The sequence below is a fragment of the Phyllostomus hastatus genome, unplaced genomic scaffold (assembly GCF_019186645.2).
Source record: "Phyllostomus hastatus isolate PE091 unplaced genomic scaffold, TTU_PhHast_1.1 phas_contig_210, whole genome shotgun sequence".
NCBI classification, from domain to species: domain Eukaryota; kingdom Metazoa; phylum Chordata; class Mammalia; order Chiroptera; family Phyllostomidae; genus Phyllostomus; species Phyllostomus hastatus.
In genome coordinates, this window is record NW_025333737.1 from 33,192,842 (window position 1) to 33,218,346 (window position 25,505).

The window sequence follows — 25,505 nt, forward strand, 5'->3', positions numbered from 1 at the left end:
ACTGAATGTGTCAAAAGTGGTTTGCCAAGTTTCTTGGTGCTACTGACATTTTAGGCACATAATTCTTTGCCGTGGGGCTGTCTCATGAACTGGAAGATGTTTAGCAGCACCCTGGGCCTCTACCCACTAGAAGCCCATAGCAGGAGGTGGCCAACATACTCAAAATATCCAAATCAATAGTTATTGGTGCAAATGAAAAATGTGACTTCTATTTTATGGAAAAAACTAAGTTGACTTTTTGTCAACCCGGTATTTTATCAGCATCCGCAGCTACCCTCACCTCCACTTACAAGAGGCGCCTCCTCTTCTAAGGCAAGTCTCTCACCCCGTGTTCTAGACGCCATTCCTCCCGGGGATCTGAACACCAATCACCCCCCTGTCAGGTCACGTATAAACATGCTCAACCCTCACCCATCTTCCGAATAACCTCGCACGGCCGTGGCAGGGGTGGGCTCAGTGAGTGGGTCGTGGGTTCAATGAGTGGTCGAGGCTCATGCAAAAGGCAGCTGGTTTCTCTCTCACATCGATGTTTCCTTCCCTCCTCCCCTCCCTCTGCAACCAATAGGCATGTCCTTGAGTGAGAATGGAAAATAACCTCCCACACACCAATGGCCCCGTCTAGGTGACTCCTCTCTCCTTACCACACTCCTCATAATCAATTCTTAAATTACTGCCCACATTCTCTCTTTTCCCAGTTGGCTATTCATTACCCCATTTCAGTTCGGGTTCAGAATTCAATTCCCCACCAAAGCTGCTTTTGCGAAGGCAGTGGTTCTCAATAGGGGCGATTGTGCCCCCCCAGAGGGACATTCAGGAGACATTTTTAGTTGCCACCACTGGGGGGCTGCTACTGGTCCCTCCCACAAGAGGCCAGGGATGCTGCTAAACAGCCCACAATGCACAGGGCAGCCCTCTACAGCAAAGAATTACCCAACCCAAAAGGTCAGTAGTACCAAGGTGGAGAAACCCTGTGCAGAGATAGACTATAACCTCCATACTGCTACATATAATGAATGCTTACGAGATTCAGCCTGGCTTGAGCACCTGACATCGTTAGCTTCTCCTTCCTTGAAATTCCCTTTCCCCCTGGGTCACTGGTCACTCTGTCTCTGTTTCAGGACCCTCTTCTATCTCTTTATCAGTGTTTCTCAAGGTTCTGTCCTCGGCTCTTCTCTCTCTACAACCCAGAACTGTTAGAATAAACTGATGGGGCTCTTTTCAAACACGCCCCGGCCACACTCATAAACTTCGTCATTCTGGAGGGAAGCCCAGGTCTCCTTTTCTTAAAAAAAGTGTTAATTCCAGCATACAGCTAGGATACAGATCCACTGCTATGGACAGTCTTGTTTTAATCACAGCCACTCTCATCAACTGAGTTACCTTTTACATATTAATGAGTCTCGAAGCTGTATCTGTACCAGATTCCCTCACGGAGTCAGTGTTCACTGGGTCCCCACTCTGTGCCCCGTGCTGGTCCAGGCCCTGGGGTAGAACAGGGAGCAACAGACAAGGGTCCCTGCTCTCCCGGAGCTCGTATTCTGATCGAGGACAGAGACACGAACCACCACAAAAAAAGATCACTTCTAATACTGAGAGGTACTGTGACAACAATGTAAGAGTAACCAGGGAGAGACAGTGTTTAAATAAAAAGGCCAGGGAAGACCTGGGAGGAAGCAAGGATAAGAATATGACCCAGAACTGCAGTGAAAAGGAATGAGCCGTATGAACATCTGAGGAACGAGAATCCTACGCACAGCACGTACAAAATACTGAAGCAGAAGCATATTGGTACCATAAAGAGTTTGACCAGTGTGCTTAAAGCGAGGTAAGTATGGATACACGCTACATAATAAAGTTGGAGAGGCAGACAAGCCAGATCCTATAGGGCTTTGTAAAAGCCAGGGGAAGGAATCCACAGCCTACGTGCAACGCAAAGGCAATGGAACGGTTTTAAAGAGGCATGACACGTGGTCTGGTTTACACCTTCCCATCATTTGGCTGCCGTATGAAAAAACAGATCTTAGAAGGGCAAGACCAAGGGGCCCTAATAATGGGCTACTGCAATTGTCCAGAAAAGATACTACTGTGGCTTGGACTAGGATTGTAACCAAGATGGTTTCAGGATATATTTTGAAGGTAGAATTAAAAGGACCTACAGGTACGGAACGAATAAAAGAGAAATCGAGTGTAAGTGCTAAGCTGTTTATCCCATCTGCACCAGGTGGAGAGTAACGACATCTACTGAGATGAGCAAGACTGGGAAGAGAGAAACCGATTTGGAGGAGATCAAAAGTTTTGCTCCGTCCTGGAGGAAGTGCCCAGAGAAACCAAAGTTCAGTTCAGTACGCCCACTAGGCAGCTGGACGACGTAACCCAGAGGGAAGGGCAGAGGTCAGGACTCCAGACATATTCGGTAGTCATCACTGTTAGGTGGTATTTAAGGCAGTAACCTCAACGAGTTTTCCCAGGATAAAAGTGAGGATAAATTTACAGAAGAGAAGGGGTATCAGAACAAGCCCTGCGGAACTTCCAACATGGAAAGATCACATAGAGAAGTTATCGAGAACGAGTCCTAAAATCAGGGGAGCACAATGTGGACCATCACTGTTCTCCAAGCCGCAGATGAGCACACCCAGCCGCCTGCCGGATGTCTGTGCTTGTTAACTCGAGTGCCCCACCCTCCACACACCTAAAACAGTTCATTCCCACCTTGCTCCCAGACCTGTTCATTTCCCAGCGTTTCCCGCTACAAGGAACAGCACATCTATCCAACTGCCCGGGCCCAAAACCCACCTCCTCCCTCCCAACCACCTCTGCTGTTCGGCCCAGCCCTGATTTCCCTCGTTACTTCTCAGACCTCCTCCTCATCCGGTCAATGGCTGAGCTCAGACCAGTATTCCTCCCCAGCCTACCATCCTGTCTCCTGTCCGGCCTCTCCACAGCCTCTCCACGAGGCAGCCGTAACTGTCTTTCAGTAGGTGCCACTCAGGTCAGGCCACTCCCTGCTTACAATCTGTTCATGACTCCCTATTTGGGGGCAGCAAAAGATGAAATGCAAGGACCTTCTCATAGAGCTTTTCTAGCTCTCCTGTCTTCTTCCGCATGCCCATCCCTGAGCCCCCGCCAACCACAATGCACCACCTACACTTCTCAAGCGCAGCGCCTATTCCTCTCTTAATTACCCCATTCTGCCGTGTATCATGTGCACTTTTTTGCCCAAATTTTTGAGGGAAAAATAAGGATGTGCATTATACATCGGTAGTACTAATTCCTTAACTATATAAATGCTTTTAATTATTTTATTTATGTTTTTGCAGTAAAAGTGTAATTCTAGCCCTGGCTAATGTGGCTCAGTGGATTGAGCACCAGCCTGCAAACTGAAAGGTCACCAGTTCAATTCCCAGTCAGGACACATGGCTGGGCTGAGGGCCAGGTTCCCAGTTGGGGGCACATGAGAAGCAACTGATCAATGTGTCCCTTGCATATCGATGTTTCTATCTCTCTTCTTTCCCCTCTCTCTAAAAAATAAAATCTTTAAAAAGTAAAAATAATAAAAGTGTAACTCTAAAAAGAAATAATGATACTCATATGCAAAATAATACCCCGGAATAGGATAATTGGTTTTGTTTCTAAATATAAATAATTGAATTTAAAAAATTAAAATGAGAGATTTTTTTCCTTGAAGTTTGGGCCAAAAACATGGGTGTTCATTGTATAAGGCAAAATCCGGTAATTTGTTCACGTCACCAGTTTTCTGCTGAGAACACCACTTGCTCAACCCCAGCCTCATTATTTGGTCAGCCCCTACTCTTCCCTCAAGGCTCCCAGTCCCACGACTGAATGAAGTACCTTTCAAACCAGCCCTCAAAAGTACCTTGATTTCTTCTCATTGGACCCCTTACCACACTCTATGTTATATGTGCATGGTGGGCAAGACCCAGCATCTGGTGCAGTGCCTGCCCTAGGTTCTTGGTAAGGGAGGAAGGAACAGCTTTTAATGATTACCAAACACCACACCGCGTGCCCTCACTGAACCCTTCCTCTTCCCCCCAGCCCTTAGACCCCCATACCCCCAGCACCGAGAGCACTGCCCTCCAGAAATGGTCCTCAATTGCACACTGGAAGCGACTACCGAACCACCTGGTGAGCCGACATCGAGTCTCAGTCCTGCTCCCCACACCCCCCACGTTCTGACCCAACAGACCCAAGATGAGGCCCGGGACCTGTACTTTACCAGCTTTCTCAGAAGATTCTGATGTGCAACTGTTCTTGAAAAACTGCTCTTCTAGACGGAGTAGAAGTTCAATAAATGTTGTTGGAAGGAACATTTTACTGTAATGAAGTAGAATTCATTTCCTAATTCTTCAGGGTTAGAATCTGCTATAACTGAATCCTGAGCGTAAAAGAACAATGCACTAAATGCACAGAAATCCACAAAACGAGCAGCCTTTATTGCAGTTATTACAAAACACTTTCCATTTTGGCAATATTTTACAACGCACTTAGCTTCAAGGGTTGGGAAGGGGGGAGTTGGAAACTAAAGAGGAAAATTTCAACAAACATTACTAAAAGAAAAACTGTCCCAGCGCCCCCCCCCCAAATAAAATTCCAAATGTCACTTAATTTCACTACCCAAGAAGAGGCCACGAGGGAAGCAGCAGGCAAAACTCTGGCAATTTCACTATGGATCATGTCAGAGACAAAGGAACGTTCAAAACAGTCATCAGTACGGTCGGTTGCGCTGATCATTTCTGTAGTCATTTCTAGAAATGAAAATAAAGAGCCAGACTAAATTCTAATGTTCTACCGAAGAGGGGTATCAAACACTTCTTCAGGGTGCTGTTGACTGGTATCAGCTTGACAATTTCTGCAAGGATGGCTCCATGCCTTATTTATTTCTCTACTCCTAGAAGGTGTGTAATACATGTCTTATGAGCTTTAAGACCCATGAAGTTCCTAAAAGCAGTTTTATTATCATCAACTCTCTTGAAAGTTCCTCGCAGAGTAAGGACTCCAAACCACTGCGGTGTTTCAGGAGGTCAGAGACTACGCTGATTCCAGCGCTCTGCACAGGCCACCGGCATAGTGGGTCAAGCGAACAAACACTTTCATGTACAATTCTGGACCTGCCACTTACCATGTGATCCTGGGAAAGTTACTCAATGTTCCCAACTCTGTAAAAACCCACTTCATGAGATTGACAGGATGCCTAGAACTAAGATACAGGGTGGGGCAAAAGCAGGTTCACGGCTGTTATGGAAAACAGTACAATACTTAATAAACAGTAATACAATAATAAACTATTGTGTTTTGGCATACTCCCAACTGTAAACCTACTTTTGCCCCACCCGGCATATACAGACACTTCCGCAGGATCTGCCGTATGCTAACGAGTATTGAATAGACGATGATAATTTTTAACAGCTAACAATTACACAGTACTCACTGTGGGCCAGCAACTTCTATGACGTAACCCAATACAACCCCACGAAGGAAGTACCGCCAGCCCCACTGTACGCACGACAGCACTGATGCTCCAAGGGGTAAGTAACTTGCCTAAGGCCACACCGCTGTGGAGCCAAGACCTGAACCCCATCAGTCTGTCTCCGAACTCCGTGCTCCGAACCACGCGCTACACTCATTCTCAGTATCCTGCACTGCCTCTGGCACACAAATGCTTAGTATAATAACTGAAATTTCTTTCTGTCACTGGTTACTCATTTTTTTCCTGCCGCTACACCATTCGTGTGCAAGGCACAACGCACTCCCACCGGTACCATCGGTGATTTTCATCTGGAAAAAGTGTTGCCAGAATCACCAGAAAACCACCGCAGGGTACACAGCACGTGTGGTTTGAAAGAGCACACCACTATGAAAGGTGTGTTCTCTCCACCACTTAGATTAAGAATCCCTAACACAGTTTCGAGTTACCTCTCTATCTCAAGTATCTTTAGCTATGAGAATGCATAATACACACACTCATATAAATATTTATGAATAAGAGTTTTCAAAACACTAGTTTTTAGAAATTGGATCTTCCCTACCCTGACAGAACTGCCAATAGGAAATTCAAGTTCCAAAACACTGGACAAGGAGGAAATGTGACAAAAAGGGCTCAGACATGAACATCGAGGAGCAGTGAGGTAAAAGGTGTATTTGATACTCACCTTCCTCCCATTTTGCCTCCATAGCCACCTCGGTCTCCTCCATAGCTGCCACCACTCCTGTCTCCTCCGTAGCCTCCACTTCGGTCTCCACCATAGCCACCGCCACCACCACGGTCTCCTCCATAGCCCCCTCCACTTCGATCTCCTCCATAGCCTCCTCGGTCCCCGCCATAGCCTCCTCGGTCCCCTCCATAGCCCCCTCGGTCCCCTCCATAGCCTCCTCGGTCTCCACCATAGCCTCCTCGGTCTCCTCCATAGCCTCCTCGGTCTCCTCCATAGCCTCCTCGGTCCCCGCCATAGCCTCCCCGGTCCCCACCATAGCCTCCTCGGTCTCCTCCATAGCCACCTCCTCTGTCCCCACCGTAACCACCCCCACTTCTGTCTCCACCATAGCCACCCCCACTTCTGTCTCCTCCATAGCCACCCCCACTTCTATCTCCACCATAGCCACCTCGGTCTCCACCTCTGCCCCCACGACCTCTGTAGCCCCTCTCTCCACCGTAGCCTCTTCCCCTGAAATCTGCAAGATAGAAATGCAAACCAATGAGGTCAGCAAAGCAACAGTCAAGTTTCCTTAATGCTTGTCAGAAAATAAATACCATGTAGATGCTATTAAAAGGCTGACCCAAAAAGCCAACCTACCTCCTCCAGAGGGACGAGAATCCTCTGGTCTAGGCTCATTGCACTGATTGCAAGAATTCCTCCGAGCAAAGTTCATATTTCCACATGACCTGGGAAATAAGGAAAATAACCTTGGCTGGTGTAGCTCAGTGGACTGAGCGCGGGCTGCAAACCAAAGTGTCGCAGGTTCGATTCCCAGTCAGGGCACATGCCTGGGTTGCGGCCACAGCCCCCAGCAAGTGCACATTAATGTTTCTCTCTCTCACTTTTTCTCCCCCCCTTCCCTCTCTAAAAATAAAAATAAATAAAATCTAAAAAAAAAAAAAGTAAGGAAAACAAAGATGCTCCTCAAAAGCTTCCAACGGATTCAGAACCCCGGTTACACCTTCCAACTTCAATCCTAACTTCTACTACCACCAAAGTAAATGGGATACTTACGGATTAGGGCAAACCCAGTCCCCACTTTTGGGGTCTCCACCTCTCCCCTGAAAGCCTCCACGGCCTCTATATCCTCCACGGCCTGGGGAGAGAAGGGACAAATCAGCAGCAGACATGAACAAAGCAGGAAAAAAGTACCAGATGGAAGAACTAAAGGCATGAGCCTACCATGAACCAGACGACACCCCCCTTATGAAAGGCCTCAGTGGTTCTTTGACTGGGGCTTTGCAGAGTAAGTGCAGGAAACGTGGAAAAGACCCCAGACACACTTTGCAGTGCCAATAACGCACTTAAAAACTTTTCTATAATATCCTCCTTAGTTTAACTCTATCAGGGAACTTATAAACTGGTCAGACTGAGTACCTAGTCAGGTATCTAATGATCACCTACTGATTTCCAGGTGAATAACAAACTGTTCTACAGCCTTCCAAAGAGATTTTTAGAACCTTCTCCCACTACTCTCTTAGGTGCTATGACGCCTTATTTACCTAATCTATTTAATACCCTCTCATCATAACACAGAAGGAAAAACAACAAAGGAGAGAAGGCGGCATCATCAAGCTCACAAGGCGGGGATTTGCCAGGCTCAAATCTAAACCCTTTCTACAACACCCAGGCCAGTCAGCAACAAGTCTCTTACCTCGCCGCCCACCTCCACTTCCACCTCCTCGCATAAATTCAGGTCTTCTGGTGGCAAAGGACACTTTAATGATGTTGCCATGAAATTCTTTCCCTAAAAGAAAGGAAATGATTTTGAAGAAAAGCTACACCAGTCCTGGCTGGGTTGTTCAATTGGTTGGAGCATCATCCTATAAGCCGAAAGGTCATGGGTTCGATTCCCAGTCAGGGAGGATACAAGCAGTAACTGGCCGGCATCACTCACATGGATGTTTCTCTCCCTCCCTTCCCCTCTAAAATCAATGAGCATACCCTGCGGTGAGAATTAAAAAAAGAAAAGAAATGCTACTCCCTATCTCCACTTCTCAACCAAAATGTTAAATTGTGTTGAATATTTTTAATTTCAGAGGACTAACTGGCATGCCCTCATGCAAACTCAAACGCACTAGGGTCCCAAAGAGCCGAGGTAACAGCAAGGTGATGGGGCCTGACGGGTTCGTACAAAAAAGAACACGGAGGTGAGGACACAGAAGCTATCACGACCTCATCTTGGAAGAGGTAAAAGTACGAAATGATGTTTTGGAAGACACGGGTGAATTTACAGGAGCATGGGGAAAGGACCGTGTTAAAACGGTTAAGGGGAAGAGCACGAAGGCCGAGGGAAGCGGCTGTGCGGCCACGGCCCGGAGACCGGCGGCCCTCGCAGCACGGCCGGCCGACGGGCTGCAGGGCAGACCGCAGAGCTCAGAAGCGCTCCCTCACTATTTGACAAGGACGGCGAGGGGCCTGGAACAATGAAGGAACCGGGAACCGTAAGGGGGTCTCTCGGGCAGAACCCCGCAGCAGCAGAGTTACGGAACATGATTAATGGAACAGGTGTGGATGTAATGGCACAACTGACTTCTCGACATTCCCGACAAGGGTGACAAGCAAGATGAAGGACGCGGACAGCGAAGCAACGAGAGAAGCACTCCGGGCGTCCGGCGAAGATGGCGAGGGCTGCATCAGAGCAGCCGACCTTCGCCATGTGACGACAGGCCTTGGACAGAAAGTGACAGATGAAGAGGTCGATGAAATGACCCAGGAAGCAGATACTGATGGTGTTGGTCGAGTAAACTATGAAGAGTGTGTACAAATGATGACAGCAAAGTGAAAATACTGTGCAGAATGTGTGAACTTTCCTGTTTACTTGCCTTTTGTCTGTAATTTGTGTAAAAGGTTTCCCCTGCTGCCAAAAATATGCACGTACAGTAATTAGGGCTTCATTCCGCCGCGTCTTCTTCCCAACCTCACTGTCCCTGTCCTGAAACCTTATTTCAGAACACCGTCCCAATAACATGCTGCACGTGGCCTACTCTGGATGCACGCGAGCCCCTCCGCACACCTAAACTTAGGCAGAGTTGGCCAATGAGGGAGCGCCCGGGCTACGCCTCTTTAAAAAGGGTTTCCTCGAGACCTGTCGGCGTGCGGCCGCTGAAGTGCGGGGCTGTGGCTCCGTGCGGGCTGTGGGCAGTTAACACGTCAGTGTAAGAGCCGCACTACTGCGAAATGGGTGTATCACCCAGGTGCTCGCACGCTCGTTTCTCGTACTGCTGGTCCTGTCCCAGAGACATTTCTTTTACTGTTACTAGCTTTTTAAACTTTGCTTAGCCACTTAAATAAAAATCTACTTATGACACAATTTGCCTCAAATCCATTTCAAGTTGTATTATCTATTTTCCAATAAAAATTTTTTACCCCCACCAAAGGAACATGGAACTAAACTACATTTGGAATGTAATGATAAAATTATTTTTAAAAAAGCTTTAAAGACTGGAAGTTAATAAAAATATTATCAGTGGTTATCTCTGAGTAGAGGACTATGGTTGCTTTAACTCCTTTATTTTCCCAAACTTTCTCATTTTCACAGGGGAAAAAAATCTTACTATTTTTTCTGTATATTAACTTTGTATTTGAAAGAAAAATTAATCTAAATTTTAAAAGAATATAGGGTCAGCCAGGCCAACCCTCTACACCCAGATCAGGGTGGCCCGAAGCACAAGTCGTGACATAAGGACACAGTGCAGACAAAAACAAGAAGAGAGCTCATCTCATTTCCAAAGGTAAGTAAAAGCCCTGGCCTGTATTCTTAACAAAATTCACTATGAAAGTAAACATGAAAATAACCACTGTCTGCCAAAATTTATTTTAACTTCAAGACTAGAAAACATCCAAACGGCATGCTGACATTACAAGAATGAAACATACCATCAAACCAGTCAATGGCTGCCTTAGCTGAAGGAGGGTCATCAAATGACACTGTTGCCTCTCCTTTCGGCTTCCCCGTGTCCTTGTCTGTGTACAGGTTTATCATTGGTTTTCCAGTCTTCTTGTTTGTCTGAGGAACAGACGAGTTGGTGTTAGCATGTTAAGAAAAAGTGATCAAGAACCATGTAATTTATTCTTTTAAAAAATTCACATATCCATGCTACAAAATACTATGTACCTTTTATTAAAAAGGAAAACACTCTGAGACACATTACATGAAAACCTAGCTAAAAACGACACACAGTATATACTGTTGTATCTACGTATAATTCCTTTAAACATACAAGTTATACAAATAATGCTTCATGTAAATGTACACCTTGTAACACAAAAAGGCCAGGAAGAACGCTCACTGAGTGAATCAACAGATTACCACTGACATTGCACCTAGATCCGGCTGGGTTGGGAGCGGAAGACAAGGGAGAATGTTTACCTAATCAGAAGTATGAATTTTTTCATATTTCATTGTGTAATTAATTTAATTTCCCAAGAAGAGGGTGAAAAAATGAGTAATTCCACAGACATTAAAACAAGACAACTGTCAACTGTTCAGGCAAATGAAACGCTACAATCTACTAACACCGCTCTGACTGATGCTTTCTAGCAGAAGAGATGAAAAACACTGGGCTGGCCAAAATGTCCATTACATTTTTCCTGTAAAATAAGACACATTTTTCATCTTCACCAAATGTTATTGATTTGGATATTTTGAGTATGTAGACTATCTCCCGCTATTGGCTTCTGGTGGGTAGAGGCCCGGGGTGCTGCTAAACATCTTCCAGTGCATAAGACAGCTCCACAGCAAAGAATTATTTGGCCAAAATGTCAACAGTACCAAGAAACTTCGCAAACCACTTCTAACACATTTGATCAGTCACAGCACCTTCTCAATACAATGCACAAATCATTTTTGCATTTCAGTTGCGTTTTTATCTTTCTTGAAATAATAAAACATAATAGCAAAAAATGTTGCTTATTTTCTACAATCTTCAATATTAAAACAGCTGCACAAAAATTCATGTTTTTTAGTAAGTTTTTTTTAATACACACTGATATGACAGCTGTCAAAATACAATCTAACAAAATTATTTCAAATGAAGTTAGAGACAACTAAGCACTACTAGAGCCATTGTACAGAAAAAACTAAATGAACTTTTTGGCCAACCCAATATTTGTATGAAATAAACAGTATACAAGACACTTAAATAAACAATAAAGTTATAAAATAAAGCATTATGTACTAAGCTAATATATATCACGAGCATGGAATATCAAAACAAAAAGCAGTTTAGTAACAACCTGAGTTTGCCTGTATTTATATTTCAGAATCTATAAAATGTTCTCACAATCTCATGTGGTCTCACAATTATAGGAGCTAGTCAGAGACTATTTTTACAGCCCCACAATCGAAAGCTAAAGCTGTAAAAGGCTGTGGAAAGGTAAACACAATCAAGGAATAAAATCATCATGTATTTAGCAAATGCCTAGACAAGGGTGAGAATGTGCATCAGTGAATTTTCACAGACAAGCCTTACTAGAATATAGGCTTATTATGCAACCTGTACATATTAACCAGAATGTGTTAATAATTATGAGATTTTTTTAACATAAGCCATACTTTTCACTCACCTTGATAATTCCTATCTGTTTAAAGAACTCCCCCACTTGATCTGTAGACACACCCTCCCCAAGTCCTTGCACAAAGATTGTGTTGTTATCTGAATTATCAGATTCTGAATCTAAGGGAAAAAAAATTATGGTTAATTTTACAAATTCCTTGGTTTTACTACATCCTGCTTAATAATCAATAATAATTTATTGTTCAATATTCAACTGTTTCTATGACCAAAAAAAGGACCAATATAAGAAAAATCTTGTGTACATATGCTAAGTGGTCACAATAGTTATTTGGTCAATTCTTACAACTAAACTTAAGATAAAGTGGATCAAGTCCACATTATAAAATACGTAAGACCAAAGAAGGGAGATCTTATAAATCTCACTCTTCAGATCAGATACAGAACTCAAACTCATGGAGATGGGGGGTTATAAATTAGCACTCCTCTCTTTGGAGAGCTTTAATTGTTTATGGGTAATCAATACTTTTAAGGCTCTCTAGTAGACAAGCCCCCAAATCTGACACTTTAGACTCCCAAGCAAGCCAAGCAGGACTGGTGGTCCCCGCTCACTGCAACAGCGCTGTAACACCGGAGGGTGGGGCACCCTGACACACACCTTACCTTACATGCACACTTTTGGATTAGTACAACAAAGTAAGAAAGATGTAAAAAATTCAGTCCATCAAGGGGTAATTCAGAAATTGCCTTCCATATAGAATACTTTGGCATCTTAATAAAAACAAAAGTTCTGATTTCAATATATATTAATCTCTAAATCATAACTTTCAAAAGGCTCCACGTAGCCTTGAATTTCATTTAAAAATAAAAGCCATGCCCTGGCTGGTCTGGTTCAGTGGACTGAACACTGGCCTGCAAACCCAAGGATCGTTTGTTCGAGCCCCAGTCAGGACACATGCTGCAGGGCCAGATCCCCAGTAGCGGGCGTGTGAGTGGCGACCACACATTGATGTTTCTGTCCCTCTCTTTCTCCCCTCCTCCCCTCTGTCTAAAAATAAATAAAATATAAAAATAAAAAATACCTGGCTGGCATAGCTCAGTGGATTGAGCTCGGGCTGGGAACCAAAGTGTCCCAGGTTCGATTCCCAGCTAGGGTACATTCCTGGGTTGCAGGCCATAACCCCCAGCAACCGCACATTGATGTTTCTCTCTCTCTCTCTCTCTCTCTCTCTCTCTCTCCCACTCTCTCTCTCCCCTCCTTCCCTCCCTAAAAATAAATAAGTAAAATCTTAAAAAAATAAAATAAATAAAATAAAAAATAAAAGCCACATGAAACTAGTGACTTCTGCCTAGAGTAAGACAACTCTCTAATGTATATGTATCCAGGTTCCTTAGGCCCACTATGGAGACTACCAATCCAATGAAGTATTTTCTTAAAGGTTTTCTACTTCTAATTCCTCAATAATACAAATTCTCCCCAATCTGATTTGCAGTGATTAAATAAATAGCATTAATTAACAGTAAAAACCAAATACGTCACAAAAGAAAACGTAGAACATAGGAAAATGCAAACATAACAATTTTGCCCAACAAATTCCCATGAATTTTTCTTTCTGGTGTGTCTTTAGAGGTAAAGCTCCCCAGTTCTGGCAGCACCATCAAATTAAACCTTCCTCCTGAACTAACTCTTTCAAACACACACTTTTTTTTCCTGAAAAAACTGGAAAACTAGCATTCTCTTAACAGCAAAGTTACAAACTACCATAAATCTTACCAGCATCTGGTCTGGGGCCATAATCCCTGTGACCTAAGATGAAAAACAAGAAAAAGAAAACAAAGCTATTTAAGACAACTTGTTAGAAATCATTATAAAACAGTAATAATAACCAAGGCATGAAAAGTCAATACTTCCAAAATCCTCGAAAGTCAACCATCACAGATTTACAAAGTAAATATATAAATTAAATTTTATAAATAGTTTATGAAATCAAGATGAATGTCAGTATTTCCTTAAACTTGTCCCAAACAACACCTGCCACTTTGGCATTACGCCAGTATCACTTCTGTTAAGCTCTGGTTGTGAAGGCTTACTGGAAAACCCTAACAATTTAAAAACACCATGTCAGCTACCTTTCTTAAAACAACGTACTGTCAAAATCCAGTGGGTCTTATTCATTGGTCACCAGACTCTTTCATGCAAATTCACTGTGTAGAAATCCATTGGACTGAGATCAACTATGGCTTTTTACTGTTTTCTTTGATATATATACACGTATATATATAAAATCTTGTTTTTAAGCATACAACACATACCAGCCTCAACAGAGTAAGTAAGAAAGGGCTTAGACTGCGTCTGCAAGATATTGGTGGCTTTTAGATTTATATAGCATTTCCACTGAAACATTTTGGGATACTCAGCACTTACCACCAAAATTTTTGAAGCCACCGCGGTCACCACCACTGCAGAGGAAAAATTGAAGAAATGATTTCTTCCTTAAGTCTCTAATGTGCTGAGCCCTGGGCTCAGTCTACACTTAACTGTCACAAGTAGAGCACCTAGGAAAACAGCAGCACCTCTAACTTTCCAGTCAATTCCATTTCATAGACTTCGAAATGTTGTTTTCACCTAAGTGTTTTCCCAGTGAGCTCTTTCCACATGGATGCCTTTTCAAGTGTATTACAGAACACATCTAATATCCTTATTTTAAAGTCTTCCCAACCCCAAGCCAAAGGGACACTACTCAAATCACAAATTAAAATTGGAGGTACATCATGAAGAATGCTAGAGGAAACATTCTTTCCAAGGAGATATTTTTTAAAATATGAAAAAAAAGAAAAAAAAACAGAAAACCCATATAAAGCAAGGTTAAGATTTAGACAGCAGAATAGGAGAGGTAAACACTTGAGTACTGCGTTCCACTGTGGTATCAAACAGTGGGTTTTATGAGATGAAGAGAAAATGAGGTGCAAATGTGAAAGTAAGCCTGAATAAAAGCAGTCTTAAAAATTGCAGATCTTTCTGAAAGCTGATAAAATGAGCACTGAAAAAAAGCTTAACTTAAAACTGCTCTCCTACCCCATACCCGCCACAATGGACTAGATCTCTTCCCAGCAGAGCTACTGAGGTTCGTGTTGTCAAATGTTCTAACCTCAGTCAGTAGACCACACCAGAGACAGAGTGCAATACACTCCAGTAGTGCAGCTTCCCACAAGGAGACCACTTATCTGGCAAACTTCCACTGTCAGATAAAAGTTAATGGTCCTTGTGTGCACAGTTTTACATAAGAAATCTAAGATCTCTCTTATCAAGAAACTCTTTTAAAAACCCATACATTGAAAACGTGTTTTTCTGGATTGCATTAAGTAATCCTCTAAGATTCAAGTGCTGAAATGGAAATAAAAGCACCCGAAGTTTTCAGATGGTGATATCTAATCTTCTGCTATAACCCAATAAACTAGCCCAATATACTCATGTCCCCTCACTGCTCAGATGCCTCACTAGGGATACCCATGCCCTCTAGATGGCTTTTCTAAGCCACCCTGAAAAAAACCACTAACTAAATGAGAAAGTATTCTTCCTTTATCATTAGTCTTTTCTACTAACTTGATATAAAAAAATTCTACCTTGCAATCAGCACAGATACGGATACATACTAATACATCTTAATTTGCTATTTATTCTGTTTGATTTTTCAGGAAGCCTAAAAAGGAGAACGAATAAAGCTACTTCAAGGCTATGCAGACAATAAGACACTCAGGTCCTTCCTATAGATACAGTTTTCTAGTGAGTCTCTTAAGACCTGTCTTCCAGAACAGTACCCAAGCCCTCCCTGAACTTCGGAATGACCTGTATATCACTACTTAACTCTTTAGGAAAGGGAAGCCAATAGAGTTCTTGAGATTAAACCACTAAAAATCTTATTATTGGAAACCAAAGTATCTCAGCTGTGAACACCTAATGATCAAAGATGATCACTGGAATTCCAAAAAATGATGAGAACAGAACCAGTGAAAATATTTAGTTCACATTCCTACATAAGGAAGTTCAAGTCCCCAGAATAAAGCAGATTTTTTAAAAGGAAATTTCTACAAGTTAAGTGCTAAAAGAAATACCTCTTAATTATTCTGCTGTCATCTTAACTGAGTACCATATTGTTTAACTGGCCAACAGGTAGAGAAAACATACAATTTCATACACGAGCTAATTCCTACAATTTCTATTCTGGCCAGCAATATCATTTTTGTACAATTTTTAAAAAGGACATATCACTGCAAAATAAAAAGCATATAAAACCAATGACATCTGAATAGGTTTATAATTTCCTATTCCTTCACATAGTGACATTTTAACTTAAATCATCTTTACTGAGCATTTCCTTTGAAAATGCGGCAGCTGAAGACTTCTACACAACAGCCATAAATGTGAAAACGCCTAGCACATATGCAAAAGTACTGATCTTCAAACTGAGAGGTCCAGGATATAGTCTTAACTATCACTAATCAATCCTGAAATCTGGACAAGCTGTTACCTCTCCCCAGGCTTCAGATTCCTCCTTCACAAAACATGGGTCTCTATCCCTGCTGCTCAAAGGGCCATCCATGCAATAGCAGGATAAGCAGAGCCTGGAAATGTCTCAGAAAAGCATGATCTTGGGCCTCACCCCAGACCCACTGAATCAACATCTGCATTCTAATAAGATCCCAAATAAACTCATACGTACATTAAAGTTTGAGTCTAGATCATCTAAAATTCTATGTGATGCTTTCTTCCAAGTTCAAATGTATCAATTATTTTTCTCTTTATTAGAAAATTTCATGTGTTATATCATAATCCCTTATTAGGAAGCTTACAATAAATACAGTAAAAAAACCTCAAGTATTACTCACTATTAAATAATTAACAGAAGACAGGCCTATGATTAAGAATCTTTCTGCCCTGGCAGGCGTAGCTCAGTGGATTGAGCGCGGGCTTTGAACCAAAGCATCGCAGGTTTGATTCCCAGTCAGGGCACATGCCTGGGTTGCCGGCCAGGTCCCCAGTGGGGGCCACATGAGAAGCAACCACACATTGATGTTTCTCTCTCTCTTTCTCCCTCCCTTCACCTCTCTAAAAATAAATAAAATCTTAAAAAAAAAAATCTTTCTTTCAAACCTGTAGTCAACTTACAGGTCCCTTTTCCATATACTAAGTTAAGGCCTTAACAGCAAATTAAGACATGAGTATATGTGAACATCTATGAATCAAAATATTGCAGTAATAAATGTTTTCCTCCCAGAAAAGGAAGCAAACTTGTACACATACAGAATTCCTGAAGAACATTTTAAAGTGAAGTCGTAGAGGTATTTACTACAGTAGAGACACAAGCATACTCAAATTTATAGGTAAGTGCCCCCTGCATAAGAAAACCAACAAAATATTCTTGACTCAGCTGCAGAAATGGTTGCCCCAAAGTTCAAAATCACAGTGACCACTCTGTCCTAGGGCAGAGCTGGGGGCTTTCACTGTTATATTACATATTCACACAAGACGGATTTCATTTCCGGTGCTTATCAAGAGGAAAAAAAGTTCTTTGACAGCATCTCTATTCCCAACCAATAATTTCAAAAAAATTTAACTACATTTACTCAAGAACTAAAACTACCAAGAAGAGAGCAATGCAGTAAACTTTATTACCAGAAAATTCTATATCTAAACAGAAAAAGGGACTTGGCTAAAAATTGAAAAAGATTAGTTTAAAAAGTAAAACTGTGCTGTGCTTAAGTTTTTATACTAGTAAATCCAAAATACAATTTTGGGGGTACAAAGAACACTAACATTAATTCCAAACAGAAATGATTCTATGGATTTAAATACCATTCTCAACATAGCTGTATGTGTTTCATCTCTTCCCATGTCGTTATGTGTGGTTAAAAACGCTTTCTGGATTCAGCATTTACCAACATTTCAGGAGGCCAAGAATCTATCATTCCAGAGCTGCACTGTCCAATTCATTATTCACTAGTTATGCATGGCTGTTGACCATTTCAAATGTGGATAGTCTAAATTAAGATGTACTCTAAATGTAAAATACAACACGAATTTCAAAGTCTTAGAATGAAAAAAAGACTGTGGGAGCCCTGGCTGGTGTGGCTCAGTGGACTGAGTGCCAGCCTGTGAACTGAAAGAATGCTAGTCCAATCCCAGGTCAGGGCACAGGCCTGGGTTACGGGCCAGATCCTCCGACTGGGGGCATAAGAGGTAACCAATGTTTCTCTCTCACATCGAGATTTCTCTCCCCCTCTTTTTCCCTCCTTTTCCGTCTCTCTAAAAATAACTAAATAAAATCTTAAGGGGAAAAAAAACCCTAAGAATAATATTATTTTTTAAAAAAGAATGTATGCTATTTTTATACTGATTCTTTAATAAATATTTTGGATATAATAGATTAAATAAAATATAGTATTAAAATTAATTTCACCTATTTTTCCATTTTACTAGAAAATTTTAAATAACATTTGCGGCTTACATCTGTAACACACATTATATTTCTACTGAGCAGCACTGTTCTAGACGATCGCCAGAACAGAACACATGCACCTTTTTAAGGGAGCTCATCAACACTCTTTTAAGAAAACACTCAATGGGCCCTGGCTAGGGTGGCTCAGTGGATTGAGTGCCGGCCTGCAAACCAAAGGGTCTCTGGTTGCAGGCCAGGTCCCGGGTGGGGGGCACACAAGAAGCAACCACACATTGATGCTTCTCTCCCTCTCCCTCCCTTCCCCTCTCTGTAAAAATAAATAAAATCTTAAAAAAAAAAAACCACTCAAAATTCAATGTAACTTTGAGATATTAAAGCCTGAAACAGTTATTTAACTTGATGACATACCAATAATGAAAAACAGAATTTATGGCCTTAAATTTCTAGTGCACTAAGAAGTTATTAGTGATCAATTTTAAATGACAATTAGAAATTCAGCCCTGATTGGTGTGGCTCAGTGGATTGCGCACTGGCCTGCAAATCAAAGTGTTGCTGGTTCGATTCCCTGGAAGTCCCTAGGTGGTGGGCCAGGTCAGGTCCCCAGTAGGGGGTACTGGAGAGGCAACTACTCATTGATGTTTCTCTCCCTCCCTTTTTCCCCTCCCTTCCCCTATGTCTAAAATAAATAAATAAAAATCTTTTTTAAAAAGAAAATAAAAGAAATTCAATCTTTTTTGCTGCAACTGCTTTTTCAAAGGAAAGCACAGTTGCCTATAATCCCTATAACCTTCACATTTCTCCCCAGTTTCTGGAAACTGACAGTTTCTTTTCCATCTGAATTCTCCCTACAGGCAAGCACTCATACAACCTGGGTCTAAGAGTGTTCCATCCTTTACCATATCCTCATCTCACCCCCTACTTTTCAAACATGAAACCAACTAATGCCAGATAGTCTTCACACGGCCCCAAAAGGATCATATATTTTCAACCTTGCTGTTTTTAAGTAAGGTGAACAGAAACACAAATGTGAGTGTTAATGAAGACTAACAAAAAAAGGTTTGGGTCTTCTGATACTTAAACGTAAAACCACATGTGACAAAGATCCTAAAACTGGGCATTTTTATTTGATTTCAAAGTGTTTTACCTCTATAAATGAGCTTTAAAAAGCACATCTTTGAGTAAGATATAGTTACACATGAAAAGCATACAACTTCAAATTTCAGTTACCCATAAATGCAGTTTTATTGGAACACAATCCTGTGTATTCATTTATATACTGTCTATGGCTGCTCTGATGCTACAATACAAGGGCAGAATTGAGCAGTTGCAACAGGAACTGACTTGCAAAATCTCAATTGTTTACTATGTGGCCTTTCACATAAAAAGTCTGCCAACCCAATACAGAGTAATTATCATGATCCATATGGGTTTCTATTTATTGGTTGAGGGGAGTCGCTCCAGGTAGTCGGCAACAGGGCAGGGGCCCTCCTCCATTCCTCCCCGGACATGAACACGATTGGCATTTTGACCTGATTAGTACAGAGTGGGCTCCTGCATAAGATTTTGTTCAAAGAGGCTCTAAGGCTACATAAAAAGATATGAAAACCAAATACTTAGTTCATGATTCAGTATGTGGACCAAAACTTATACTGAAATATGTTGCCAAAGAGGTTAAAAATGGGACTTCCAGGTTGGTTATGCTGTGGATCTTTGCTCCTTTATCAGGAGGATCATTCAAAATCCTTTCAACTTGCTGATACTAAGACGAGTCATCTCTCAAGATGAAAATATACACTTAAACACTTTCCTTTTACCATTCTGACATAGTTTAACAGATAATCTATAGGATATAATTATAACTTCCTTATCAAGAAAATTAAACCTACGATGTACTATAAAATGTAGAGCATTCCAAGGCAGCCAATGATCCAAAACACACTAACTGGAAAATAAAATATACCTGCGGGCTATCTTGTTTGGGGTTCTGCTTGAGGTAGCAGGGAGGCTCTGAGGGAAGCAGCGTGTCACTGAACACTGTTCGTTTACATGTGCGTGAGAGCGACTGCTCTTTGATATTGAAGAGGCACACAATATACTTGTTTTACCCTAGGACACTGACTTTGGCTATCAATAGAGGCTTTTAATGTTCAAGTCCTACAAAATTTTATTAATTATGTTTAGACTCTAGTCTTGCCATAATATCAAAGCAATGCACACCAAAAACAGAAAAGTGGGAGTCAGTGAGATCAGATTCCTGGCCCACTTGAAGAAGTAACTGTTGTACGTAACTGGCTGTTTCTCAGGTCACCGCAGGAGGCACTCAACTCAATCCCTGAAGAGCAAGAGTGAACTGGTGCTCATGTATACTGTCAGTTAACAGGCCACTGACAATTTCAATTCCCAAGGAACACAAATTACCTTTGAAGCCTGTGCATTTTGCACACAAATTTGCCCCTGCAAACCTCATCTGAAGACAATAAATGACAACTACTTTTTCATTCTTGTTTGTTGGACCAAAGTGCTAAATTTACAGATAAATTTAAAAATAATTTTAAATCCAGCTTTCATAAAGAATGCCATAGTAAACAAACCTGGTAACACTAACAATGGAGATCATATATTAAAGTCATTCCTTTTCCATAGCTTAGTCTAGACAACCTAACACAATGGTATGTGATTTTGCATTTACTATTTCACTATTCACTTAAAAAGAGGGACAAAATAGTTTGGTTACATTAAATCTTCCTCTTTTTGCCAACCACACCTCCATCCCATTGCCCCCTACTATCTTCCCTTCCCAAGGGGATTCAAGACTGAGGAAAAGCCTCTCTGCCCTCCATCTACAGTTAACTTACCTTTTATTGTTTACAAACAAAACACTTGGATTTCCCAGAGTTATCTTTTAAAGAAGTTTAGATACCAAAGCTCTGGCAGAAAAAATATAGTTAAGTGGTTTAACCACAAACATAGTAGGGGACTTAGTTCCACTGATGTTTAATGTACATCATATAAACCGCTAACATAAACCTATTTTGAGGTAATTTATGTAACATCTTAAGACTGAAAATAAATTTTTAATTTATTTAAAAATATAAATAAATATAATCTCTTTAAAGCCTCTTAACTACATTAGATGCTGGAAGTAAACCAGCTAAAAAAAAAAAACAAAACAAACAGACAGAGACAAGAAATGTAGACACCTATACCCAAAAACTTACCTTGCTCCTGTCATAGGACCTCTTCCATCCTTGTCATATCCCCCACGCCCTCTACCTCCTCCCTGTGACCCGCCATATCCTCTATTATCTTCTCCATACCTACTCACATCACGACGGTCATCTATGAAAAAGAAAATAATACACATGTTAAGTAAATAACCACTGTGATTTCTGACACAGGCTTCCTATAACAATCTTAAATGGCTCTTTAGGTCACACATCACGTCCTTTGTAAAATGGCAATGTGCACAGAACTCAAATGCAAGCCATCATAAAACCAACTGGAATTCAATCTTTTTGGGAAGCTCTGGCCAGACAGCTCAGTTGATTAGAGCGCTGTCCCGATACGCCAAGACTGTGGGTTCTCGCCCCAATCAGGGCACACACAAGAGGCAACCAATGAATGCATCAATAAGCAGAACAACAAATCATTGTTTCTCTCTCCCTCTAAACATCAATAAATAAAATAATAATTAAATAAATATTTCCTTCAACAACCAATATTTTAAAAAATGTGTTTGGAAATTATATCTGTTAAATTCCACTTTGCTAAAGTCAGACAGCAAAATGATGATGGTGACGTAGAATAGTTTGAGTTGAAGTACATTAGGTACAGAACCCTAATAAATTAGACAGAGAACATAACCCAAATCTGAAAAGTCATTACTTTACTTTTAAAGATATTTTTAAAAGACGTTATTTATTTATCTTTTAGATAGAGGGGAAGGGAGGGAGAAAGAGAGGGAGAGAAACATCAATATGTGGTTGTCTCTTGCACACCCCCTACCAGGGGACCAGGCCCACTACCCAGGCATTTGCCCTGACTGGGAATTGAACTGGTGAACCTTTGGTTCTCAGGCTGGCACTCAATCCTGACCCACACCAGCCAGGGCTGAAAAGTTATTACTTTCTTCACCTCAAAAATATTTAAATGCAAATTAAGCATGGACAAGAAATGACTAGATTTTCAAACTGAGAGATAGTGCATGTATTCACTGAAAAAGATATTCAATGAATGAGCTTCCAACTTTTATTCATTCACTTATTCATCCAATTACTCAACAAATATTTATTGAGCATTTACTATGAACCAAGCCCTATACTATGCAATGAAAGTATAAAATTGAGTAAAACAAGACCTTTGCCCTTTCTTAGCAAGAACAGATTCCTAGCCCTGGCTGGCGTAGCTCAGTGGATTGAGCGCGGGCTGGGAACCCAAGTGTCCCAGGTTCGATTCCCAGCCAGGTTACATTCCTGGGTTGCAGGCCATAACCCCCAGCAACCGCACATTGACGTTTCTCTCTCTCTCTCTCTATCTCCCTCCCTTCCCTCTCTAAAAATAAATAAATAAAATATTAAAAAAAAAAAAAAGAACAGATTCCTAGATTATCAGTGGTATATACACAGTGCTATAGAAAAACAAAAGGAAGGAATGACCGGTCCTCCTGAGGTTAGAGAAGGCTAATACAGAATTATAATTTCCCCAAATCAAATACACCACCACTACCAAGAGAACTGGTAGCAGAAGCATATGCCAAAAAATCAAAGTTGTCTGATACAATGAAGGAAATTGATTTATCAGCCATCAAAAGTCATGTCACCATTTGGGAATCTCCAAAAAGTTCAGAAATAGAAATCTAATAAACTACTTTTGATGACTGTGAGACCATATGTTCAAGGTCACTCCAAATTTTTATAGCTGAAACCCTCTCTGGGTTTTTTAATCCAAAACTCAATATACGAGTAATTCTGTAAGGGGAGGGGGGCAGTCAGTATATCTTACCTTGTGTGTGGTGGCTGTAATTTTCCCTTTGTGAATGGTAGGACTGCTGGTTTTGATTATATGAATCATGCTGCTGATCATAATTTGGCTGATCATCATAACCTTGATGTTGATCATAGCCTGACTGCTGGTCATACGAATTTTGTTGACCATAGTTTGACTGGTCATATGAAGGCGCTCTTCCACCTTGGCTAAACAGAAATCAAGAATTTGAGAGATTTTTATAGAAGGATTATAGTCGCTGTAGCGCGTTGACTGAGACTGATACAGAAGACCTCACCAGCTAGACCTCAACCACATTCACTAGTATTTTCAGGTGGGAATCGCTTAGTTCTTTTACCTACAAAATCTCCTTTTCAACAATGGAATGCCCTTCAAACACAACTTCACTATGCTTGGAGAAGTACCACATTATGAAAAAAAATATGCAAATATATCAGTGAAGCAAAAAAAATAAAAATAAAGATCACCATGGTTTTTACATTTCCTTGGATTGAAAAATTAAAGGTGCCACAAAGTACAGTAAAATATCTGATTCTTCAACAAACATGCCACAAGTACTGTGTCCTTTTAAGTTATATTAAAACGCTCTACATCACTTAATTTTAATGTTATCTCATAATATTTTAGACTATACTTTCTTATAATTATCTTTAGAGCCTACAGTACATTTTTAATAAAAAAAATTTACTTAGAAGCATCCAGAATGTCAACAAAACAGCTACATCTATTTTTGCAATTACAGAGTGATATTCAGTCAACAGAATAACAACTGTTTCTTATAAACCGCATCAGAGACAACTGCAGAGGAAAGCAACCACCCCACGAGTAACTAATCTGTGCTGTGCGCCGACAGGAGCCTCCTGTAAATCTCCACGCCAATGCACAGCCCCACACCGTAGCAGGCAAGGTTAGTGGTTACTGAAAATACCACCAGGACAGAGCTAAAGACATATTCAGTAGTGTTAACTATTAAAAAAAAGAAAGAAAGAAAAAGAAAAAGACACTGCACAGTTTAAAAACATATCTCATATAGCCTTATATTTCAGTTTTTTTCTTTAAGAGGAGTGAGTTGTGCACAGGAAGGTTAAATGCTTTATAGACAAGAAAAATAACTGCACTAAAACCAACTTATTCATCATCATCTTCTTCATCATCTTCCTGTATATTCTTTTAAGTATCTTCAATGATGAGAAATTTTATAAAACAGTATTTACTCAGGTGTTCGGGGGGGTTTGATCTGAATGCAAAAAAAGGAACTTGCTTTGTGATGTCATTTTTTAATCTGAAAAGCAGCCTAATTCCCAAATAATAAGGTCGCTTTCTTCTTCTTCTTTTAAGATTTTATTTATTTTTAGAGAGAGGGGAAGAGAAAGAAAGGGAGAGAAACATCAATGTGCGGTTGCCTCTTGCGCGTCCCTACTGAGGAGGACACCTGGCCCACAACCCAGGCATGAGTCCTGACTGGGAATCCAACCAGCGACACTTTAGTTTGCAGGCCGGCACTCAGTCCACTGGGCCACACCAGCCAGGGCAAGACTTTCTTATTATCTCTGGCAATTCAGAAAAAAAAATTCAAAGTATGTTCTAGGAAATATGACGATTAATTACCTGCTTTCAGAATGGGTATGTTGTAAGGAACACTTAATTGGATTTGAGTTCTAATGTTCACTTTTTATTTTTAGTTTTTTTTTAAGATTTTATTTATTCATTTTTAGAGAGAGGAAGCAAGGGAGAAAGAGAGGAGAGAAACATCGCTGTGTGAGAAATACATCGATGGGTTGCCTCTCACACCCCCCAGATGGGGACCTGGCACACAACCCTGACTGGGTTGTGCCCTGACTGGGAATCCAACCAGCGACCCTTCAGTTCACAGGCCGGCGCTCAAACCACTGAGCCACACCAGCCAGGGCTCTAATGCTCGTTTTTTTAAAAAGTCTCATAACTTAACAGTCACATCTTATTCCCAACTCCCTATCCAAAAGCACACCACATCAATGGTCAGAAACATAACACTTCACTTTAAAAATGTTGTCAAACCCAATCTAACATTTCTCTTCGGGCTAAATTTATTATGTCACGCTTCCAAAAATGTTATCCTAATAAAAAGGTTCTCCTTAAATTCAAAACTAACCGTCAGGGCTTAAACAGTTCTTCCTTCTAATGTAACATAATTCCTGGATATTATTCCCTACATTTGTACTCACTCTATTTTTCAAAGGACTCTCATATATATTAGATAACTGACCTCACAAACCTTTTCCTGTTGCTTTTATTTGAGTTTTACTTAGAATAATTTTCTTTGCTGCAGAAGAGAA

General features: G+C 41.0%; 1 protein-coding gene and 1 pseudogene across 2 annotated transcripts in view; one reads left to right on the forward strand and one right to left on the reverse strand.

Annotated features, from left to right (window-relative positions):
- Positions 1-4,430: 4,430 nt before the first annotated feature.
- TAF15 (TATA-box binding protein associated factor 15) overlaps positions 4,431-25,505 on the reverse strand; it is a 30,883-nt gene continuing 9,808 nt past the window's right edge. The window contains exons 6-16 of one of the 2 annotated variants that reach the window (XM_045836678.1): positions 23,188-23,378; positions 21,504-21,525; positions 14,154-14,188; positions 13,503-13,535; positions 11,781-11,890; positions 10,092-10,221; positions 7,867-7,959; positions 7,227-7,308; positions 6,810-6,898; positions 6,168-6,687; positions 4,431-4,763 (exon numbers count right to left, since the gene is read on the reverse strand). In XM_045836678.1, the coding sequence (XP_045692634.1) occupies positions 4,724-4,763; positions 6,168-6,687; positions 6,810-6,898; positions 7,227-7,308; positions 7,867-7,959; positions 10,092-10,221; positions 11,781-11,890; positions 13,503-13,535; positions 14,154-14,188; positions 21,504-21,525; positions 23,188-23,378 (1,345 nt within the window). In that variant the 3' untranslated portion in view covers positions 4,431-4,723. Of the gene's footprint in view, positions 4,764-6,167; positions 6,688-6,809; positions 6,899-7,226; positions 7,309-7,866; positions 7,960-10,091; positions 10,222-11,780; positions 11,891-13,502; positions 13,536-14,153; positions 14,189-21,404; positions 21,526-23,187; positions 23,379-25,505 lie in introns of both variants that reach the window. The other variant, XM_045836677.1, reaches the window with a different exon arrangement.
- On the forward strand, positions 8,265-8,997 carry LOC123816798 (annotated as a pseudogene).